The 24278-nt window shown below is 45.3% G+C and overlaps 1 protein-coding gene across 1 annotated transcript; it reads right to left on the bottom strand.

Moving 5' to 3' along the window:
* Window positions 1-1565: 1565 nt before the first annotated feature.
* Window positions 1566-24278, bottom strand: rab40c (RAB40c, member RAS oncogene family). The gene is made up of 6 exons (XM_079252435.1): window positions 23178-24278; window positions 14053-14113; window positions 11058-11118; window positions 10878-10955; window positions 5473-5695; window positions 1566-4223 (listed from the first exon to the last, which is right to left on the bottom strand). Exons 1-6 carry the CDS (start codon window positions 23317-23319, stop codon window positions 3949-3951), a joined length of 840 nt encoding a protein of 279 aa, XP_079108561.1. The 5' UTR covers window positions 23320-24278; the 3' UTR covers window positions 1566-3948.

Here is a 24278-nt window from a genome sequence, read left to right as displayed (position 1 = left end):
TTTTTCACTGCTGCACCACTAAACCTGCAGCAGGAAACTGTTGGAGGGGGACCTTTTTCACTGCTGCACCACTAAACCTGCAGCAGGAAACTGTTGGAGGGGGACCTTTTTCACTGCTGCACCACTAAACCTGCAGCAGGAAACTGTTGGAGGGGGACCTTTTTCACTGCTGCACCACTAAACCTGCAGCAGGAAGCTGTGTTCTCAGAAACATTGTGTGATAAAAATGGACGGAGAACGCTCAGAAGGTTAAGCTGCAGCAGACGACGAGGTTGAACATGACAACATCTGTTGTCTGGGGATTTTTCAGTTTTACGATGTCGGCCGTGGAGCAAATTACTGGTTAATGAAGATTTTTTGCAAAAGTTGCTACAAGAGTTCACATAATTATGTATCAAGAAGAAAATCCAAAGGGTTTTGTTTTAGTTTCTAAGTTGCATTTCTGAGTCGGCGCTGTATGAGCTCGAGTTTCCTCCGACATGCTTTCAGTGTTTTAATTTTTTCTACCTTTTTGTTTGATACCGATACGATGCCGAATGAATAAATAAAGATCAGCAGCCTGAACATTTACTGCAGTAAATCTGTCAATCAGTGGAAAACGTGGTTATAAAGACTGAAAAAATGGGGGATTGGTAGCGCTGTGGTTGCAGAGGTGGGCTAGAGGATTCAGATTACAGTCCAGACTTGTGCAACAGTTTCTGATGCATTTTGCATCATTTTATAGTAAAAAAGTGGCTCAAAACTCTGTTAAAACACAATCTGATAGAATACTCTGCCCCCTGGTGGAGACCCTTTACACTACAACACTTGCAACACATGACATTATGTTAATAAACCATAAACATACAAATATTCTTTTTGTTGGTTTTAAAGTTATTTCGTGGGAAGACCAAATAAAAACAGATTTAAAAAAAAAAAAAAAGCCAATTTTTTTCCCCTTGGATTTTATTTCTTTTTAATCAAATTTATTCATTTTGTTTATTTTATTTAATATTATTTATGCATTTATTTGCTAAATCCATAAATGCATTTATAAATAATGCAATTGTTTAATATTTAACAGCATTTTATTCATATTTTTCTTTTGATATTTCCCCCACAATATTTTACTGTATTTAGCCTTCATACAGTTGTAGAACAAATTATTTGTTGCTAAGGTTGTGCATGGGGAAATAGAAAAATATTAATTTCTATTATTAAATAGAAATATAAAATATTTCTAGATATTATAAATGCTAATTAGAAAAGGGATGTGAAATCATTGTGAATATTATTCTAAGCATTTAACTGTTCCAGCTTTTAAAAGTCATTAAATCTGCATGAAAAGTAATAATGAAACAAGCAGCGATGAAAAGCTGCAGATGGATGTGTGATGTCCTCGTGCAGCACAGCCGGCTGGGAGGACATGTCTGCTGTCTTCATACTGCTCTAATCTGACACGAGGACAGGAAGATATGAAGACATGAAGAAAGGAGGACAGGAAGACAGGAAGACAGGAGGATAGGAAGACAGGAGGACATGAAGAAAGGAGGACAGGAGGACAGGAGGATAGGAAGACAGGAGGACATGAAGAAAGGAGGACAGGAGGACAGGAGGACAGGAAGACAGGAGGACATGAAGACAGGAGGACAGGAGACTGAGCTGAGGGGGACCAGAATCCAACAGGAAACAACCCAATGAAGCCGAACAGTCGCCGGTATTCCTGTTGTCAGACGGGACGAAGACACACGGCGAGGAATAAAGCCCACAGCGAGCTGATTGGAGGATGAAAGAGCAGCGAGGAGGAACGTAGAGGAAGCCCTCCAGAGATCCATGAAAGGAGCATCTATTATTCAGCAGCTATGAATCATGGGACGGCATGCGGAGGCGGCGAGGTGCATCAGAGGCAGAGAAGAAGAAGAAGAGGGCGACGACAGGCTGCATTCGGTCTCCGCGGAGATCCAGCAGCGACTCGGAAGGGTTCACGTGTTCAGACTCGTTTCTGCCCGAGTGGCGGCTCCGCCTGATCACGCCGAGCTGGTGCTGAGCTACAAGAGAAGGCCGTTTGTCCCGCTGGACCTGAAGGCAGCAGAGGGACAAACATGGCCGCTGCAATAATTTGTAACTTTTAAATGGCTTTTTTTAAAAAAAAAAATAAATAAAAAAAAATAAAAACAAAGATACTATTATCATTATTATTAATAGTAAAAACCCAGAAAAGGCGTTTTTCCCGTATAACTGACTTTGGTTGGTTGGGATTCAGTTTAAAGATCCGTTTTAGACAAACTAAAAACGAATAAAATTTATTTTGTTGCACTGTTGGACTTTTGCCAGTCAGATTCATGATTTACTACCCGGCCAAAAAACAATATTAATATTACTGATCATTCTTAGACCCTATTTCACAAATTCAAGCATACAGAAAAAACTCAGTTTGTGTTTGTTTTATAAAAATAGTGACTTAGTGTTTGGAAAGCAGCGTTTAAAGGGTTAAAACTACCTCGGATGGCTGCAAATTTGTTTTTTTTTTTTTTAAAATTACACCTGCAGATGATTAAAAGATGTGAGTATAAAAGTGAGAAAAAATTGTTTTGTATTTATTTTTGAGCAGTTTTAGGAGGATGGTGAATTAGTGTTTCCTGCTGCTGCGCCGTCCTCCATGTTCTTCCTTTTCGTTCTGCTCTCGAACGCATCGCAACACGGTTTTCTCCACGTGCACATGGAAGAAGAACTAAATAAATGAGACGTGCGGGGATACAAGCACAAAGACTTCAGTGTTGTGGCAGCCTAGTGGTTACAGGGACAGGGATGTGTGGCCCCCTGCTCTCCGACCGCTCCCCTGGACATGGGGGTCTGACGCGACGGTCCACTCCTCCTCGTGTGACCAAGCTGGGTTAAATATACTTAAGCTGACTGCAAACTTCAGTTAAAAGGGATTTTTTCTGCTACATTTCAGTTTTAGACTTAAAAATCCTCCATAAACCAGCAACAGCTTGAATGTTTAGTAGGAAAAACTATCGGGGTGAAAGCGGTCTGAAAGAAGACGGGATTAAAAACCAGACTGGGACCCAAACGGCTCCTCCATCACACCGCTGAGCACACGCATCGCAGCCAGGAGGCTTTCTGCTGCGCCTGACAGGTGAGCTGAGAAATCTGAGGAGTCCCCAGACAGTCGGCAGCGACAACAAAAGAAGGAGGAGGAGGAAGAGGAGGACAGGCAGAATGAAGCTAATTTATGAATCCGCCATTTTTCATCTCTTCTCCAAACTACCAGAAGCTCCGGAGTCAGATTTACCCAAACACAGATGGAGGAGTCTATTTAAAGGAGAAGTCTGGTGATAATCTGCACCTCGGTGCCACAAACATTATCATCATCACCATCATCATCATCATCACAATTAATCCGCTGCTAAAAAATAATCCATCTTCATCGTTTGTTCAAGTTTGGTTTTTTGGGATTAAATTAGAAATAAAATTCATTAAAGATAAAAGAACCTTAAATAGGTTGTCTATTTTTACATGGTCTCCATAGCAACAAGCATCACTGGCTCCCCTGCAGACAGCAGGACAAGAGAAGCTAAACATCTGCAGGTTTTCTGGGTTTGGTGCTTCCTGAATCTTTCTGCTCCTGAACTGGACTCAAGGCACGCTAACGAGTCTGGACCTGAGACCTGGTCGGGTCCAGGATGGGGTCCGGGTTTTTATGGGAGGGAGAAACGTGTTCTTAGTGTGTGATTGTAGCTTATCGGTCAGAGAAACATGGACGGAGACAGAGAGACGTCTGTGCGACATGGAGCTCCGTCATCAGTCTGTGGAACGTTTCTGTACACTGGAGCTGAGAGTCTGTGCTTCCATCACACATGTAGTGAAAATCCCGTCTGTTACCCCACCCTCACCTGGAAAGTGCCCGACTGTCTGTAGCACTCTCTGGGAGGGCGGGGCGTCCACCTCCTCCATGTCCAGGCTCAGTTAGGAGATCTTACAGTTGCTGCGGGTGCAGTTCTGAGGCGGGCTCTGCGGCGGGCGGATGGACTTGGGACGCTTCAGGCTGTTGCCTTTGGAGCCACCGGCCGGGTTGGCCAGCGAGTAGGAGCGTCCGTGCATCATGACGGCGTTCATGCCGTTGGCCATGGAGAAGGACTTGAGGTGGGACTTGATGGCGACAGGAAGCGGGAGCTTGTCGATGAGGTGCACCGGCGTGCACGAGACGATGGCTCTGCAGCAGAGGTCCTGGAGGCTGAAGACTGCAGCAGAGAGGAGAGATGTTTCAGAAAACAAAACAACTCGGTGGGTTTCTGCCTTAAAGGGGGAATGTGTGCAGAGTTACTGACATCTAGTGGTGACGATGGGAATAACGGCAGGGAATCTACGGCGGCTCCTCGTGGATAACTTAATCAAAAATATTTTCTGAACAGAAGAGTTCACGCTTGGCATAACATGACTTGAACTGATCGTGTATGTAAATTTTCTTTATAAAAATAAATCTAAAATGAACTGAAGGGAAACAGTCCCAACCCTGCAGACAACCATCATGTCGCTTCGGGAGATTTGACTGAGAATGCACACAAGGTATCAGGAAGAAAACACCACAAATGTGTATTTTTGCTATTTTCTTTCCACTAGTCCAGTGTTTCTAAAGTCCAGTCCTCAGACCCTGCCCTGCAGGTTTTAGAGACGTTCCTCCTCCCGAGCACCCGAGTCAGATCATTGAACTTCCTTACCAAGGTCTTTGCAGCCTGTTAACAAACCCTTTATTTCATTCAGATGTGTTAAAGTAGGGTTGTCTTAACATGCAGGACATGAGGGCCTGAGGACTGAAACTGAGAAACACTTTGCTAGTCTGACTGTTAACAAAGATAAAATAAAATCTACGAATTGAAATGATGCTGCCTTAAAGATCGAACTTTTGCTCATTTAATCAGTAAGACGCCCCAAAACGACAGCTGATCCAGCATCTTCTTAGTCCTGTCTCTTCTCTGAGCTCCCTCCAGTCAGTAAAAGTCAGTCTGACAATGACTCTTGTCTGATTCCAGGCTCTGTTGTAAATCTTCGATTAATCAGCTCAGTCAGTGTGTTGACATGCTGTTAGCGTGATGTGGATCCATAAAACTGAGCTGGAATGTGAAGTTGCAGAAGAAGAAACCTGCAGAGCGTCCCGATGTCACCGTGGCATCACAACAAACCAGAAGCAGGTTTTAAAGCTCAGAAAGTTGCACAGTGCTGCTTTAATACAGCTAAAAGAGTCCAGATGAGTTTTAGAACATCAAGCTAGACTCTGTTCACAGCTAACTCTCCGAGGGCGTCACGCCCCACCTCGCTAATCTGTAATTACACATGTGGGGCTGGGAGAGCCCTCAGGAGGGACGGAGGATTAATTAGAGGCGACTTTATGTAAAGATGTGACCTGAATCAGCCGAGCTGCGGTCCATTAGCTCGTTTTCCCATGCAGACATCACGCCGTTTCCTCTGCAGCGCTCTGAAACGTCCACCCACCTCTGTTGGGTCTCCAGAACTTCTCCATGCCGTGCCTCATCAGGACGATGCGCGACAGCTCCGTGAAGGACTCGATGACGTTGAAGTTGCACAGCGGGCTCACTTCGAAGAAGGTCATGCCGTTCTTCTCGGCGTATGCGCGCGCCTGCTCCGTGGGAACCTGCCGCTTGAAGGCCAGATGGAGGCGGTTGCCAACGAGGATTCGAGGCACGCCTGGTGCATGCTGGGAGAAAAGAAGAGAGACGAGTTTGTTTTTGTTCAGATGTTTGTTTTTTTTATTAACATGCAGGACAAGACGAGAAGGGACAGCGGAGTCAGTGTACGGACGGACATCAACCAGCGACGACAGATGCCGGTAAAACGTCAACAAGACTTCCCTTGTCTTTTACACACGAGACTGAAACCCAGGAATGATTCAGTAGATAGAAAAATAAGACTTTCTGTAGATGAAACACGTTAGACAAGTTTCCTCACTGTTTATTTTTAAAACTCATCTTCAGACCCACTTTTATTCCTTGGCTTTTAACACAGTGAGAGTCCGCTTCTGGTCAGTGTGTTGTAGAGCTGGGCGATTAATCGGATTTTATTCTCAGTACAATCTGGTTTTTCAACCATGATAAAAATAAAAAGGTGTGATTATTTTTCTCTCTGCAGTTTCCTCTCCTGCTGTCTTCAGCTGCTAATCGAGCGTCTCTGGCGTTGCAGCGCTGTGCTGTAAACTCCTCCCACAGCCGCTTTGCTTTCATTCAGACACTGTTGCCAACTTGGAGACTTTCTCTCTAAATCTGGAGACTTTTTTTGTTAAAAGCGACAAATCTAGCAGCTTTTACTGGAGTTATTAGAGACTTTTCTGGTGTTTTGGCGACTGACTTGAAGGCACATATTGTTCTGCAGTTACTGTAAGGAAGGAGCAGCGGGAGCGTCTCCCGTCCTAAAGCACTCCCAGGCGGCCAGTCTCAGTCGGCTCCGGCTGCAGGTCCATGTAGAATAACTGCAGTAGGTTGTGGAAGTTCACCTAAACATAGTTTATACCATTGTCACTGACAACTGGCTGCATTATTTTCCTATACATAGTTCAGCCAGTTAAACACTGTAATATCCCTCCGTTACGGGGCGTTACCATAGCAACGCGTTAACCAGCTGGTTCAGATCAGCCGTCTTTTAACAGGTGAATGAGAGAAACGCGCTGCAGCCTGACAGCGGTTGTTTGGCATAAAACGTACATCCAGGCCAACATGAAATAGTTCCTATACTTCAGCAAATGTTGTAGAAAAGAAATACAAATTTGTTATGAAATATTTACAGTGTGGGACCGTGGTATAAGCAGATTAAACAACTCATAACCGCGTGTTAGACGGTTATAATGCCCAACGCCGAGTCGAGAACACCACGACGCGCAGCGTTGTTTAATCCTTATTTATATTTATCTATTCAGTTTACATTAGTCAAGACAAAGCTTCATGTTATTTGTTTGTTTTCTAAAATATGTGGAATCTTAAAGACATTTTTTTAAAGTCACAGTTTAATGTAAAAAAAAAAAAAACATGTTAAAGATAAAAAGATAATTGTGTTCAATAATCACAATCTCAATTTCTGTCAAAATAATTGTGATTATTATTTTTGCCACAATCGAGCAGCCCTGTTATAGTTTGATTTTATTGGGTTTATTTACTATTTATTTATTTTTAATTCCTTGTATGATTTATTGTTTTATTGTGTTATTTATCTCTTAACTGTTTTACTCTGGTTGTTTTGGCTGATGTTCAGCACTTTGTCCCAACTTTGGTTCTTTTAAAGGGCTTTCTAAATAAAGTTGAGTTGATTAAACACGTCGGACGGAGAATCGGTTTGGAAATTCATGTAAAGAGACCAGCAGAAGTTGGCTGGCGGCAGCTGATCTCTCTAATTCCCCCCCGTCTGTCCTGACAAACTAAATGAAACATGATGGCAGTGCCAAGACGACCTCCATCCTCCTTCACTCCTCCTGACTGTCACCATCCATCAGCCTCTTCGCAGAGTTTCCTCCTCGCTGCCTTTTCCTGCTCCGATTCCCTCCGTCGAGGTCGGGCCCGAGAGAAAAACCTCTCTGTTCAGATCACAAGCCTTTAAAATGGTAGAAACCTCCTGTACGACCCCTAACAGACATAAACACACCTAAACGCAACGTGTTTGTTGGTTTTACATCAAACTGCAACCAATAAAAGCCTGAAGGCACCAGGAGCTTTCATTAACCTCTCCGTCACACACAATCGGTCGGTCTTCCTTCCACACATCGCCTTCTCTCTCACTGGTATGAAGTCAATAAACAGTTTCTCTGCTCGAGCCTTCCTCCTCCTCATCATGTGGTGCAGCAGCCAAACAAAAAGACGAGCTAGAAACATTCCCACTGCTCGGGTTTTTTTTACTTGGCAGCTCCGGTACAGTAAAACGTTGCAGAGCGTCAACATGTCGGCGACACCCAGGTCGCCTCATCACATCCATATCATCTGGTTTCCACTGATGTGAACTTACTGAGCAAAGGCTGCGTTTAAAACCAATCCTCAACCTGAAGGACTCTTGGAAAACTTTAAGAACCGCGGCAGCCCCAGTGACATGACCCGAACATGTCCAATCACGTCAAACATTAAAAACCAGGCAGAGATGAAGCTCCAGATCAATATTTCATTGTAATGTGACCGCTCTGTGAAAGCCGTGGGTGGATCCGCATGGCGCACCAGCTGTCGCCTCATTGATCATTTATCCATATTGAGCCATCATTCCGGTTTATTCCAGCCTGGCGCGGGGATCTGCCAGCTATGAAACCGTCCCTGCAGCTTTTCCACAGTCATGCATTCAGCATGTTGAGGTCAGAAAAAACTCATTTTATGGTTTTACTTCAGCATCACTTCATCGCTTCACTTCCAGCATGAAAACAGAGACGGCTGTGAGGATTCTGATTGATGCCACAACCTGCGCCACAAGTTTAAAGCCCCATTAACGCTGGACGCAGAGACAGTACCGTAATACCTCCAGAGAGGTCGGGCGGTGTTGAGTTGTATAGCTGACACACAACTGCTGAAAGGATAAAAAACAGAGAAGAAGAAAAGGAATAGGAAGAAGAAGATGCAGAAACTGCCAAGCAGGAAGCTCCAGAAGAAGCCATACAAGAAGTTAAAGAACGGCAACAAATTTCTTCTTCTACTCCTGGTGCCTTAGGATGGCTGTGAACAGCTTTATGGCGATGCGTTACCACCACCAACTGAGGTCAGAATGTGGAGGTGACCTCTAAACGCCGCTCTGCACACTGGTGGATGATTCTGACTAAACCAACATTTAAACAGACTTCTCCACTTACGTACATAAAGGAGCAGAAAGGGGTTTTAGTCTTCTAACTGACTGCACTCGTCTCGGTCACCGTTCTTTGTCAGTAGCCCTGAGTTTCCTAAAGGAACACCGATTGGTTGCCGCACATTTACACAACTATTAAGCTTGTTCCATACTGCACAATGAGCACAATGGCAGCAGGGAGGGGTCACTGCGGGGGCCGATGTCTGCTTTTATGTGCAATGAACCCGGTTGTTACCTCCTCCAGGTTATGTTTTTCCTGGCGTCTTTGTGCTCAAGATAACCATCCATTTTTCTTAACCGCTTAGTCCAACTCAGGGTCGCGGGAAGCTGGAGTTCATCCCAGCAATGAGCAAGAGGCAGGTACACCTGGACGGGGCGCCATTCCATCGCAGAGAGACGGACACCATCACAAATCATTAAAGAGAAAAAAACAACCTCCATTCTTGATAGCAAACAACAGTGAAAAGCGAAATGGAGTTTTACAAGGAGTTAGAAAGAGAAACGAGGGAGAAGGGCTTCGAAGAGCCGCGGAGAACCCAACCTGAAACAAGGCTACCTGGCATTAGCCGTAATTCTGGTAAAATCTCTAACAGCTTATATGTTAAACACCTTCAATGGAAACACTTGCAAACAGCAATTTGACTAAAATGTCCTTTAATCTGCAGAACAGAAATAAAAACGAGACCACAAGTTGAGCTAAATGGGAAGAGGATTAAACTAAAGAGGAAGAAGCTTTTACTGAGGAAACAACTAAATAATGCAGGATGGACGGCATCTACACATCCGTAGATACACCACTCGCTTTCTGCTCTTTAAAACTTGCAGCCATCCTGTGGAGATGGAGCAGGAAAGGCCAAACTGGGACGCGCATTCCACAGGACAAAAATACCACACAAAAACACACACATGCAGACAGACAGAGCAGACATCCTCTGTGTTTCCGTGTCAGCAGGAAGGAGGTCTGCTCTCAGACTCAGGTTGGGATTCACAGCCGATTCATGTCTAAAGACGTCAGAAAAGAACCGCAGGTTGTCGGGTCGACGCAGGGTCCACCATGCTTCCCTGCTCCAGCTGGAAGGACCAAACCAGCCTTCCACGTTCTAACGACCTGTTAGAGTCAGGTGTGTTGAAGCAGGGAAACATCTAAAACCTGCAGGACAGGACAGCTTAATGTGACCGTTTGGTTTTAACCACCTGAGATGGAGGGAAGACACTGCAAAGTGATGGTGTTTGTGTCTGAAGTGACTGAATGTCCTAAACTTTTATTAAAAAGCAGGCTGTACGGATTCAAGCTCGCAGAGCAAAGAAGGTTCTGCCGGCTTGTAGGTAAAGTAACCAGCAGGAAGTCCAGCGGTAGAGATTTCTTTCTCTTAGTGGGGTCGTGGATGGAAAGAGGGTTAGCTGACTGCGCTGCACACACACCTACACACACCTACTGCAGATATATAAAGTACTTATTCAAAAACTTGACATTTGGGCTGAATAATAAATGGAGGAGACTTTATCAGTCTGAGGGTGTATTTCCATCAAGATAGTCCGCTAGACTCGGTCCGATTGGGGACTCGGCTAAGCTGTAGGGGGGTGTATCCATACGGAGTGACATCGTTTTCACGCTGCACTTTGGTCAAACCAGTCAAACCATTAGAATAACATATCCCCATTCCCACCAGAGGTGGCGCTGCACTGGTATTTAGAAAAAGATAAGACCCGCATGAAGAAGAAAACTGTTTCCTCCACCTGCCAGTTAAACATGGAGACCAAACTATGGCTGTTCTGGGTTTTTCTTGTGTCTTATGCAAGTATACTGCAGAAATCCACTGCAACAATGGACGCAGTATGAACACCAGACGAGGCAGAGGACCCTTAACGCCATCGCTATGGATTTACCCACAATGCAATGCTACGCCACATGCAGGAAGTGACTTTTTTTTGTAGTCCGCTTCCTGTATTTGGTCCGCATGAAGCAGGCCGAGTCCACTTCTTTGGTCCAAGCCAGAGTTCGTCTGGCACATTCACAACGAAGCGGACTTTCTGAGCAAACAGAGGATTCGGATCAAGGCGCCCTAAAAAAGCCTCACCTCATCAATCTCCCTGATCCACCTGTCGATGCCGTCGAAGGACCAGCGGTTGGTGATGTCGTAAACCAGCAGGATCCCCTGAGAAGAGATGAACCAGATCAACACAGAAACATGCAGGTTGTGGGTTTGATTCCTGCAGCCGTTTCCACTGCAGCGTGTTTAAAACTGTTGCTTTCTCACCTGAGCGCCGCGGGAATACGAGCGAAAGATGGTGCAGAACCGTCCCTGACCCGAGGTGTCCCTGTGGAGAGCAGCAGAGATCAATACTCCACTTGTGAAAGATAAAAGCTTTTCTCGGGGAGGCGCTGCGATCGCAGCAGCTCGGTTATGTCCCCGTTTCTGGGAATGAAACTACACAGCTGCAACTTCTGGAAGCTCCTGCAACTGTGGCTCATTTACATCTAAATATCTGGAAATTCTGTCCTTTACGTGTCTGATAACAAGCTGACCGATTCACTGGAAGTCCAATAAGAGCCGGTCTGTTGCTTCCAACATGCTGCTTATTATCTGAAAGTGGAAAAATAGTAATGAAATAAAGAGTTCTGCTTCATTTTCCAGCAAGAAGCAACCGTTCTGTGATTATTTTACTTCTCTTGTCCAGCTCCAGTCCTGGAGGTCCACAACCCTGCAGGTTTTCCATGTTTACCTGCTCCAACACAACTGGCTCAAATGAATAAATCAGTAGGCAGAACTTCATCGATGTTGGATCCATTTAATGTAAACCAGGTGTGTTGGAGCGGGGATACGTAGACAACCTGCAGGACAGTCAAAGTGCTTTCATTCCAGGTAATAAAAACAGTTTGTTTGATGCGTTTGTGGTTTTCACACTGACAGATGCAACTTTTTCCTGCTTGGACTCTCTGGGTTTGGTGTGATTTCAGGTCCAGTGTGTTGTTACAGGATGCCAGAATGAAAGACGGACTGGAAGAATCACCCAACAAGGCAGCTGAAACGTTTTAAAGGTGACTTATAAGAGGTAAAAACAAGAGCAGCGAAGAAACATCCAATCATAACTGGGATTCCAGAGGGTAACATATCCGGGAAGCGCTCGCAGATCAACATGGTTCATACTCGTTTCCATTCCCTCTGATGTGCACAAAGTCTCTTCATTTCCAGCCCTTCTTACTGGGATTGTGCTGGAATAAGTGCCAGCGTGTCATCCTGGGGTTAGTCTGTCACCTCAGAGACCAGCAGAGCGAGTCATGAGACAGGAAGCTGCAGATGATCAGAGATCATGTTAACTGGCTGAGAGAAACGCTGAGGCAGCAGAAATCAGGAGGATTCTGCATCAAACTCGGCTCTCCACAGGGAAGACGAGGCGTCGGTTCCCCCAAGGAGCTGAATTCCTTGGCCTACTTCCACCAAACGGGCCTCGCCTCACACTGCAGGGTCTTTACTGACGAGCGCGCAGACCTGCTGCATCTCCAACGGCAACGAAGCAAAAAAAAACTCCTCCCCGTCGCCGCCTGAGGTTTCTGTTTCTGTCACGGCTGCACATCCTTTTCACTTTCTACCTTTTGATGTAAAAAATGCAGAGGAAACAGAAGTGATAGATCTACAACCGAGATACCTGATTCTCCATGACGTTGTACTGGTTGCCATGGTTTCTGTTTGATGCTATCAGAGGGCTGTTGAGGGATTCTGCTTCATCTTTCTTCACGTTTGAGTTGAGTGAAGTTTGCATCAAGAATTCATGCGCAGCTTCCTGAAGTCTGGACCTGAACTGGACCGTTGATCCTTTTCTACTTCATTCTGTTCTAGATCTGCTGCGAGTTTGGGCATCAGCAGGTGATCTCACTCTGGACACTGGAATACTTTAGTACGGGAAGGACTCAACGACTTGCAGCCCAGATCATGACGCCGCCCCCACCGTGCTGGAAACTTGGCGCGAGGACTTTGTGCTGACATGCCCGTTTGGTTTTTAGTGAATTCGGACCAAACTTGTCCACTTTGGTTCCAGAAGTCTTGCTTGTGGTTTGTTTAGATGCAGCTTTACCAACCTGCACTGTGCTGCCATGTTCTTTTCTCTCCTGAAACCATTCCCAACAAGCCAAACTGGTTCAGGCTTCCTCTAACTGGACTGGGACTTTTAACCTGCTAACTGAAGATGTAGACCTGCTGCTCCGAACCAACTGGGATGTCCACTCCTGACGACTGGCAGCTGTTTTGTGAAGAATCGTTCTGTCTGACTGACAGGTGGCTGATGCCTTTCCTCCTTGGCATCATGTTAACACAACTGAATGTCTTCAGGTTTAAAGCAGCAAAATGTAAGACTACTTTGATCAAATATGAGACTTTACATAAAAGAAATATCAAAAGACACGGAACCACCGGACAATAAGCTCATTCCAAACACCAGCTGGAAGTAAGAGTGCTGAGAAATAACACAAACCATGATAGATTTCCTTTGTTGACACGTTGGCTGTTTTCTCTTATGTCTAATTATTTGTGATTTCAGAATCTGAAAACAAAGCTTACAAATGTTTCTTGTCCTTCATGACTGCTGCAGGATTGGTGTTAAATTACACTGCAGGTACTTCAGTACGTCGGCCTGAAGGGCAGCGGTGGACCCAAAGGTCACCGTGAGGTCTGTTAGAGCCGCTGCAGTGGCTGCTGGGATCAGAGATGGAGCTGTACTGATAAAACCAAACTGACCTGAGAAATGGGAGCTGTTTGGACCTTTAGACTCTGGATTTGAGAACTGCTTATAACTTTTTAAACTTTTTGACGTTTTAATTTTAGAAAATCAGATTTGAAACTTTTTAAGAACCTCTAAATGCTGCAAAGACGAAAACAGACTTTCCCTACAGAGACAGTAAGAGTTGACCGTTTTCACTCTGACTCAGTTTTGTTGAATAAAACTGTATAACAGGTTAATTTTTTCTGTATTTTGATGAAGAATGTGCACATTTTCCCATCAAAATGGATTTGCAATCAGCAACATTTTCATCGGGCACCTTTAACCCCTTCCCCTACACAAGATGGTTGTGATTAAATCAAATATGTGCAAACACATGTAGAGTCTTTCACCGATGCCGGGCAGCACTGTCAGAGTTTTTACCACCACTGTAAAGGAATGCATCTAACAGAATCAGAATAAGAAGTGAATCATTCATGTTAAAGATATCCTAAAGAGCATCCCTTCTGACTTGCAGTGATGTTAATGTGTTCTTACCAAAGCTCCAGCTTCACTCTCCTCCCATCCAAAAGGATCGTAGTGGTTTTATAGTCGATACCTGCACAAAGAAAGCAACCAGACAGAAGCAGCCATTAGATGAAAACAGCGTAGTCAATGATGCATCAAGATCCAGGGCATCAGCCAGGAACACAATAATAACAGTCTTCAAGCCAAAAGTGAGTGTAAACTCAGATAAAACACATCACAGAGGTCTGAGTCATCAGGCGCCACATTCAGACAAGCTGAAGAGGAGACGTCTAACCTTCTGCTGCACTGCAGAGGACAGGAAGCGACCACACTCCCTGGAGGCTAATTTACACTTGACACAACACTGATTTCTGACAGACAGCTTCATCCGTGTCCTGCGTCAGTTAAATGCCTAATTTAGTGTGTTTTCAGGAGGCTTAACCACCCGCCACCTCACACAGAAAACAGAGCAATAACACCGGAAACCACTAGGGGGCGTTGAGTTGTGTAGCTGACATGAAACCAGAGAAAGAAACAAACCAGAGAAGAAGAGGAGGAACAGGAAGATGGTGATGCAGCAACTGCCAAATAAAAACCACCTGAAGAAGAGGAAGAAGTTGAAGATAGAAGTTTTTCTGATTCTTCTGATGTTTTTGGACGGTTAAGTTACTTTGTAGCGACTAACCAGTATAAAACCAGTATAAAAATGTGAATGTGACAACATTTGAAAAAGACACTCATTTACAGACAAAAGAGAACGGAAATGGCCCGTTAGAGACATAGGCTACATTTACAAGTTGTTTTTTTTAACTCGGAATTAAATCATTTGGAATTATATAATTCTTAAATAACATTCTACGAGTTTACATGAAAATAATTCTGAATGGAGATTTACATGAAACACGTTCTTACTTATTTCCTCTTCAGAGCGGCGGGTTGGGAAGGGTTCTGATTGGACAGGGTGCACGTGACGTATGACGTACACCTGAAATAAAAGTTCGCTCCGTGCTTCTCGCCTTTTCAATCGTAACTTGCAAAAACTACATAAGTACAAGTTTTTCTGCTATTTCTATTATAAATGTGACGTAGCAGCTCAACACCAGCATACTACTTCACTTTCTGCAGCAACTGAGAAGGAGAAGAAAGATAGACCACCGAACACGGGAGGAAAAACAACGCGCGTCATCGGGACAGGACAAGGTAATGAGCATGCTCAGAACGACTGGAATTAACTTAGAGCGGAATGAAGGTTTATGTGACAGAGGAATTAAATAGTTTGAGAGCTTTTTACATCCTCCATGAGAAGTAAAAACTATGCTCTCGATGCAGCAAGAACAAGATAAAGAAAAAAGTCTATCCAGTCTCCACCAGACACTTCATCTGCGACGTGGCGGAGATCACGGATGACTTCGCACTGAATATGAAACCTCATCAGGCAGGGCGGGTTGTGCCCGCGCCATCTCCGTGTCATAGAAAACCACTCATATTAGTGACATTTTCCCTTCTTGCCACCTCCATCAGCTGTTTAACAAAACTCTCTGTTCAACCTACATCAGCAAAATATGGAAGCGACAATTTTTATTTCCCGCTTTTCCATGTTAACCACGCCCCCCTCAAATGTCTGGCCAATCACACAACGCTTCTTGGACCCCCATGGGAAGAAAGTAATGCTCACTTGATGTGTCGACAACAAGCCGCCTCGAAAAAGAACAGGAAAAACGTTCTCATTTGTCGTGGAGTATGTAACAGGCTTCAAACGCAAAAGTTTTGGCCTGTCGTTTCCACGGTAACACAGTTCTCAGTGGACAAAGCCGCAAAGATCCGAGAACGGACTCCAGAGTGAAACGCTGGCCGTGTGAACATGACCTGGAATCTACTGGTGACGACGGTCATATTTAAACTCGGGTCCAGTTTACACTCACAAACACAACAACAACAACAACAACAACGGCCGACCTCTATGTTCAGTTTGTGCTGCTGAAGGTTTTAAGTTATTTTGGCCTCTTAAAGCAAAACCTGCTTTCTGTGTAACATTTCTGCCTCAGTAAAGACGCACAGACTTCTTGCGCTCGATCGATCAAAAGTTCCAAAGTTTCTCAGCCACTAAGATAACGTCGTTTACATTTGTGAAATCGTCATGAATAATGAGGATAAAGTAGCTTGTGATGCACTCGTTTCCTGTCCTGTTGAGTAAATGTCGAATAAACAAAGAGAAAATGTTGGTGATTTGCAGGGAAACGTCTTGTAAACACTGCCTCAGAGTAAAAACAGACTCAAGGACAGCTTCTACCCCCAAGCTGCTAACTGTATCCCTCCCCCATCAAAACACACACAAACCAACCCTCCTACCCACACACCGACTGAATACACAGCAACACCCCCCCCCCCCCCCTCAGAGAAACATTCACTCTGTTCTTCATCTGCAGAACATATCGTATTATATCCTCATATGAATTATACTCCGTTGTCTCTGGTACATGTCTCCATAGTTACCGTTTAAACATGCTGCAAAAGGAGCTGCTAAACTGCCTTTACTCCTCCTCCAACACTGACAAGGATCTCTGATCTCTGGGATGCAGAACAGGAGTAAAACGGAGAGTAAGGAGGAGAAAGTTGAAAATATTTCTGCCCTTAGTCAAAGGTAATTTGATATCACTAATCAATAAAGTGGTCAGGCGTGGAGCGGTGATGAGGGCATGTGGGGAGTGTTGGTGGTGCAGCTTAATGCCTTTAACAGAGACATGGCTGCAGAAATATTCCCCGTTAAAACGACTTTCTGCAAGGCTGCAGACAGTGATAAGAGCCAAGGAGAAAACCGCTGGCCGTCAGCTTCATCCATGTTAATCTGCAAACCCATGCTGATCATATCTTTAAGTCTCTGCAAGTCTATCAGCTTTTATTCATTCTTATATTTTCATCTTTATTTCATCTATCTGCTTATTTATTTACCCTCAATAACTTCATTTCCATTGTTGATTCATTTCTTGTGATTTAATCAGAAAAATCAATACATCTGCTTTAAAATACAACATCAGACTGTCAATAACTTCATATATTTAATTAAAAAAAACAGGTAAAAACGGGCAGCTAGAAGTAGGGCTGGGCGATACGACGACATATATCGTCTGTATGATAAAAAATGTATCGTTTCATGTATGGTTTACGCCATGATAAGCTGCTTCTACAGCAGTATTTTACGTCAAGATGCGCTTTACAGCATGCATGCAGCAATACATAAACAAACATGGAGGAAGACGGTAGCAGACGTGTTTCAGAGCAGGATAATTCACTAAAAGATGACCAGCCGACCCAAACCAAGGAGCTTGTTCCTAAAAGAGGGGAAATTTCTGTTGCATGGATGCAGTTTGGATATAAAAAGATCGACGTGGAACCGACAACAGACTAGCTCACAGTCCCAACAACGGACTCCGACACAACTAACTCATTTTATCACCTGCGCAGGAATCAGGATAAAGAATACAGAATAAAGAATAGAGTCAACGAGTAAAAGCAGCAAAAGCAGCGTCAAGTGGAGTCGAAAGCTCATAATAAACTCCAGATGCAAACGCTGCAACAGGTATTTACCTTTACGGCCATAGTTCCCCCAGATGGAAGGAGATCACTGCTGCTGTTGCCTAGCAACATCTGATACATAACTGATGACTGACACAACATTATACACACACTTTTATATTGGATTTTCTGTTTAAAATGTATTGGAAAAGGCTGAATTAATACCACTCCAAAACGCTGCTACATCTTTACCGGAAATAAACTGGTCATGACCCCGAACGTTAATCAACTCAACTCATCTTCATTTATAGAGCACTTTTAAAGGAATCAAAATTGTTGAAGATTGAAGACACACACACACACACACACACACACACACACACACACACACACACACACACACACACAGCCACATAAAATAGTTAAAACACAGGACAATTTAAAATGCGTAGAATCAGTAAATTAAAGACAAAATATAAAACATTAAGAGCAGAAACAATAAAATAAAATAACCAGCTTCTCAAACTGGTTTGAAAGCCAAAGAGAAAAGATGAGTTTTAAGAGAGGATTTAAAAGCTGCACTGAAGTGGTTTGTCTGATGTTCACAGGCAGAAAAATGCAGGTAAATGAAAAAAAAAAAAAAAAGTGCTTGTGATATGTTTCTATATTGAAATGTCTGGAAAAAACACCTGAGAGAATAAAAACGTTTTAATGAAATCTGAAACTTATTTCAAAATGTAGGTGTTCCCATTGGCGGTTTTATAGTGACATTACGTTTTTGTGTGATGCCAGGTGTGACGGAAACGCAGCTATAGTCTGAATGAACACTACATGTCGTGTCTGGATTCTTTGCTGGGATGTAAATGCCTGGAAAACTTCTGTAGATCACCTGAAGGGACAGACATCCATTTATCTCTCAAAGTTTTATGCTACCGTTCCTGAGAAACAGATGATGAAGGACTTGAGTGGATCTGAAAAAGACCAATCAGGAACTGGAGTAACATGGGTCAGACTGGACCCTCTGGTGGTCCACTGGCCCCTGAGCCGTATGTTGGACACCGCTGAAAATAGTTTAAACGTCTGAGTTTCCCTCTAAATACAAGCACAGGTTTATATTTGTTGCATAAAAACACAAATTAGCCTAAATCAGGAGGATTCATCTTCTGGTTTTCTACTGAAAGTTTAGACCTGTCTGTGTTCATGTTCCTCTGATCCTTTCAGAGCTTCGAACCACAAAAACTTACAGGAGTTCATCCGTCAGTGCCCTTAAAGTCACACGGAATCAGCTAAAACACTTGTTTCCAAAACAAATGATCCAAACTGTGTTAGCAGTTCAACCATCAGGATGAAGGCGAACGGGTCCGACCGCCGTGCTGCCACCTGCTCCATGTCCGGACATGTTTTTACTACGTCTGGCGTCACCTGAGGCCAAACAGATGAAACGCTGAACAAGCACTCACCTGTCCACCCTCGCTTCAATCTGCCTGTTTCACTATGCGGCTGATGAGTTTCTTCAATGTTTACAAATCAAAAACTAGTCTGAGATGAATAAATATTAGTCCCAGGCAAGACAAAGCAGCTGGCAAAAAGAAAGCCTTTTTAAAAGTAGTAAAAGGAAGTGGCAGCAGCAGAGGAGGCTAAAAGGTTGACCTCTCTTTCCTCCCTGACAGTAACGGCTGGAAACCTGACTGCTGGCTGTGATGGTAGCAGCTGCTGGCTAACAGCATTAGCAATATCTTCCAATTTCCAGGCAGCGTAAAGCTGCTGCAGAGCCCAAGTGCTGAGCTCAGGCCGGTCTAATTGAATTGCAGAGAGTGCTGCGCTTCCTCCTGTTGCCACGGCTCACTTAGACATCCCATATAATCAATAACGCTTCTCTGATGTCTTAGCGGAAAATGCTGGGTCTATTCTGGGAGTTGGACGACTTTGTGTCTTCTTACACGGCGTGAAGTTTCTGATATGTTGGGCTTTGTTGGGACACGATGCGCGCAGGTCAACCACCGTACATGTGATTAAATGTTCGTACTCATCATGATGATATCTGGGAGAAAACGAGCAGTGGTGATGTATCCGCTGACGACCTGGTCTGAAAACCGCACATTTCAGGCGGTTCTACGAGACGTTCAGGTCTAACGGCGGTCCAGAACAGACGGGTGTTTTATGCCTCCTGCAGCTGACTGGAAACCTGGATCAGAACCCAGAAGAACTTGTAGGATGTAGAGTGAAGAAACAGCAGGTAGAAAAGGAGGAGAAGCTTTGGGATGGGAGTCCTGTGGCAGGACTCTTCCTCCTCCTGCTGCTCTCCAGGAGGAGGTGTAGCTGGTTTTTTGAGGCGGCCTGCATCCAGTAACGAGTACTGGCGCTTACCGAGCGGAGCGGCATGAACCGCCATTGCTGCCCAACGCACTGGAAACAGTGGAGCGACTGGAAGTGGGTTTCCTTCTCAGCTCCGTCAGCTCTTCTGCTTCGGCTTCACACCTTCAGCAGCTGCAGGCAACGCGAGACAGGAGCTGAGGGAGGGGGACGCATGCTGGTGGTGGTGGTGGGGGGGTTGCCATGCTGGCAGGCAGCATCAGCCTCAGGCGGCGCTCGAGCTGGAGAAAAAAATGGGCCATTCTGCTGACTGATGTATTTTTTATAAACACGTGCTGTTGTTGCTGGGGGGAGGATGATGGGGGAGGGGGGGGGGGGTCGTCTTCCTCTGAAAACCACTCATCTCTCCACATCTGCACAGTTTACCTTTCAGGGATCATCTGAGGATCCAACATCTGGGTTTAAAGATGCAGAAATGGAAGCAATTAGCGTTTTGTTCCAGCTGTGCTGCTTGTAAACACACCTGCTGCTCGTCCCTTCCCGTCCTTCATCATCATCATCATCATCATCTTCACTTCCAGCCTCATGATTAATGATGAAAATACTGACCTATATGGATGACCTGCATGACCTCAGTGACGGGACGAGGGACGCGTAGGGACACGGTGACGGGACAGAGGACGCGTAGGGACACGGTGACGGGACAGAGGACGCGTAGGGACACGGTGACGGGACAGAGGACACGTAGGGACACGGTGACGGGACGGAGGACACGTAGGGACACGGTGACGGGACGGAGGACACGTAGGGACACGGTGACGGGACGGAGGACACGTAGGGACACGGTGACGGGACGGAGGACACGTAGGGACACGGTGACGGGACAGAGGACACGTAGGGACACGGTGACGGGACGGAGGACACGTAGGGACACGGTGACGGGACAGAGGACACGTAGGGACACGGTGACGGGACGGAGGACACGTAGGGACACGGTGACGGGACGGAGGACACGTAGGGACACGGTGACGGGACAGAGGACACGTAGGGACGGGACAGAGGACATGTAGAGACACGGTGACGGGACGGAGGACGCGTAGAGACACAGGGACGGGACGGAGGACGCGTAGAGACACAGGGACGGGACGGAGGACGCGTAGAGACACGGTGACGAGACGGAGGACGCGTAGAGACGGGACGGAGGACATGTAGAGACACAGGGACGGGACGGAGGACGCGTAGAGACACAGGGACGGGACGGAGGACGCGTAGAGACACAGGGACGGGACGGAGGACGCGTAGGGACACAGGGACGGGACGGAGGACGCGTAGGGACACGGTGACGGGACGGAGGACACGTAGGGACACGGTGATGGGACGGAGGACACGTAGGGACACGGTGACAGGACGGAGGACGCGTAGAGACGGGACAGAGGACATGTAGAGACACGGTGACGGGACGGAGGACGCGTAGAGACACGGTGACGGGACGGAGGACGCGTAGAGACACGGTGACGGGACGGAGGAGGACTGAACCGGATGCAGGACATTAAATAAGTAAGAAATGTTCTAACCGAAACAAAAACTTAAAATCATCCAGGTGAGTTGCAGAGACGTCCCTGACTGGACGGGTCTTATTAGGACTAGAAAAGCAGAGTGAGAGACCTCCAGTCCTCCAGACCTCCACCAAGCAGCCCATTTCCGGCCCGTTATACTCTACATTCTCTCCGCCTAGTCTGAGCGGTTCAGTTCGGACCGGCACCGTACGCTGTTTTATGTGTTCCCATGATAAAACCTTTATATCAAACCAAACCGCACCATTTCACCTGCAGGTCTACATGAAACTGGTTTGGTACAGTTAGGGCGGAGCTAGTGGCAGCACACGAGACAGTCAGCTGATTGGTGGGCAGAAAAATGTCGCTATCCACCACAAAAGAAGACGTGGACCGCGGTTCGGTCCGACCCTGCTAACAGCAATAGGTCTGATCGGATCTGGAACTACAAACTTTCCAAGCTGGATTAGAGATTCTTCATTGTAGTTTATATGATGCCACACTGGGAATTTGGTCCAAAAAACAAATAATTCCCAGATCCAATGATCCTGAATCCACAGTGTCTCGGCTGTATCGTTGAGTTTAATGCAAGTTTGTTCTCTTGCAGTGATGAAAAGTCGTTCCTATTCTGGATGGTAGTATCCGGAACGTCGTTCCTGTTCTGGACGGTAGTATCCGGAATGTCGTTCCTGTTCTGGATCGTAGTATCCAGAATGTTTCCAGGATCCACGTCTATCTTTGATATCCTATAAAACCTGTTGGGAACTTCTCCTGGATTTTTTCACCATTTATTGAGTTCTCTGCAGATATACTGAAAACGGTCTGATCTCACAATGAGGACGATTCCTTCACATCATTCCTGCATCCAGATGCTGATCCGGATCAGAGTCTAAGTTAGACCAGGACCCGCTCTTAGAAACTCATCATGAAGATTCCTCCAGGAGTTTTTGCACAAAGCTGCGAACAGACAGACAAACAGAAACAGACATCCTCTGCCGCCTACTTGACGGTGTAATAAATGACCTTTGCAACATAAAAACTGTGATCTAAGCCTGAAGCTGCTGATCCTGCAGACGTGTTGATGCTGTCAGACATGACCTGTTTACCACCGCAGCAGGTGACTCATTCACCAGATCACATTCTGGATTAAACACGACAAAGTCTGAAAATTAACCGGTGCGTTAACAACCTGACTTTTACCTTGGCCTTCAGCATAGCTGAAAAGTTCCACCTGCAGTCTCTGGACAGGTAAATGTTACCAGTTACCTTGTCACATGCCTGAAGATCAGGCCTTCAAGGATCCTGGAAAACTGTTCCTTAAAGGAATTACCAGAAAGTTTCTCTAAAAAGTGTCCAGACTGAGGAAGAATAAAGCAGCTCAGACCAAAGGTCAACTTTTATTTTGCATGTTTGGACAAATCTCTGCAGCACTCTCCTGCTTTTCCCGCACGTTACAGCGGCAACAGACACCGGCAACTCCACTGCAGCGTCACATGAAGGTGATCCAACCCTCCTGCTGTACACGGTGAGATGAGCTGTCATGTTAAGCTCAACACTTATAGAAAATAAAAAAACATCCAACATGAGTGTCACGTGTTTGACTCAGAGGTCAATGAAAAGCTTTGTTTATAGAGGACCATTCTCCAGCAACGTCTGACTCATTTCCATATGAGTGCTTTGTCTTCTGTCGGGCTGTGTATGCAACACACACAGCCAGAACGTTCACAGCATGAGAGGGGGGTAAAATAAAAGATCAGCTGAGACACCGTGACTCACCGCTACTGTAAGCGTACGGAGACTCTGCAGATCCATCCTGCAGGCTGTCCAGGATCTCGCCTTTTCCCACGTCACTGTCGCCCACCAGGAGGAACTTGAGCAGGTAGTCGTAGCTTTTCACCGGGCTGCCCTGACTGCCCATCTCCTCTCTGAACCCAGGAGGCTGAAGATGAGCGGCTGGAAACGTGGATGGGTTACTTCACCTGCACCCTGATGTGTTGTCCCTCTTGATCCCAACACAGTCTGTTATGCCATGAAGTGGATCCACTGCTTCAGTATTTTTTTTTTTTTTTTTGCCTCTTTAAATAAGTGTTTCAGACTTTTAAAAAAGAAGGGAAAAACGGGCCACAGTCTCAAGGGAGTGTCCTAGTTGAAAAACAATGCGGGTGCCAAGAATGAGCTGGAAAGCAAAGCATTTTTACAGCTCAAGTTAAAGATAGATGGAGGAAAGGTTGAGCACACCAGCAAGAAAAAAAACCCTTTAAAAACAACATATAAATCTGCCTTGTTTGTCTTAGTAAAGTAAGTTTAAATAAAGATTAAAAGCAAAGATAACAGAGTAAATCCACAGCTGGACTGAGAAGTAAAACTAAATAAGAAGCAAAAACATGCGTTTAGTGTGAAATTACTAATATAATACAACTGGTGCCACTTTGCACAAATGTTTAGCTTTAATACTTAATGACACACGTTGTGGAGTCAGCTGAAAAGCTGCGGAGTGGATTCTTGTTCCCATCCAAGTGAGGCTCTCTGGTTAGTTTAGCAACATGAAGCTAGTCCTGCCTGGAGCTAGCCAGCTAGCTTAGCTGCTCCCAGAGCTGTTAAAACTACTTAGTAAAATACTGTCAGGCCAAAACGAGCCGTAAAACCCCCCCGCGTTGTGGCTTCACAGCCCATTTAGAGTAAAAAAGCAGCGTTGTGTGACGGAAAGCTGTTCCAGCTAGCTTAACTTCCAACAAACGTCTGAGTAATTTCAGGCCGCTCGTCTTCATTTAGTCAAAGATTTCCGCCACTTCTCTGCCTTGTAGATGATCCAGAATGTTCCGACATCTGCAGGGAAATTATTGGCTTTTTTTTACGTCCAGTCCGAATCTCGGTGGC

The sequence above is a fragment of the Telmatherina bonti genome (assembly GCF_933228915.1).
Source record: "Telmatherina bonti genome assembly, chromosome: 14".
NCBI classification, from domain to species: domain Eukaryota; kingdom Metazoa; phylum Chordata; class Actinopteri; order Atheriniformes; family Telmatherinidae; genus Telmatherina; species Telmatherina bonti.
This window is presented reverse-complemented; position numbering and strand designations above follow the sequence as displayed.

Excerpts from the sequence above, each read along its gene's own strand:
- rab40c (XM_079252435.1), bottom strand. The coding sequence starts at position 23,319 with ATGGGCAGTCAGGGCAGCCCGGTGAAAAGCTACGACTACCTGCTCAAG. Across the intron at positions 11,119-14,052 it reads AGAGTGAAGCTGGAGCTTTG|GGACACCTCGGGTCAGGGAC; the intron begins GTAAGAACACAT and ends TGCTCTCCACAG. Across the intron at positions 10,956-11,057 it reads CGTATTCCCGCGGCGCTCAG|GGGATCCTGCTGGTTTACGA; the intron begins GTGAGAAAGCAA and ends ATCTCTTCTCAG.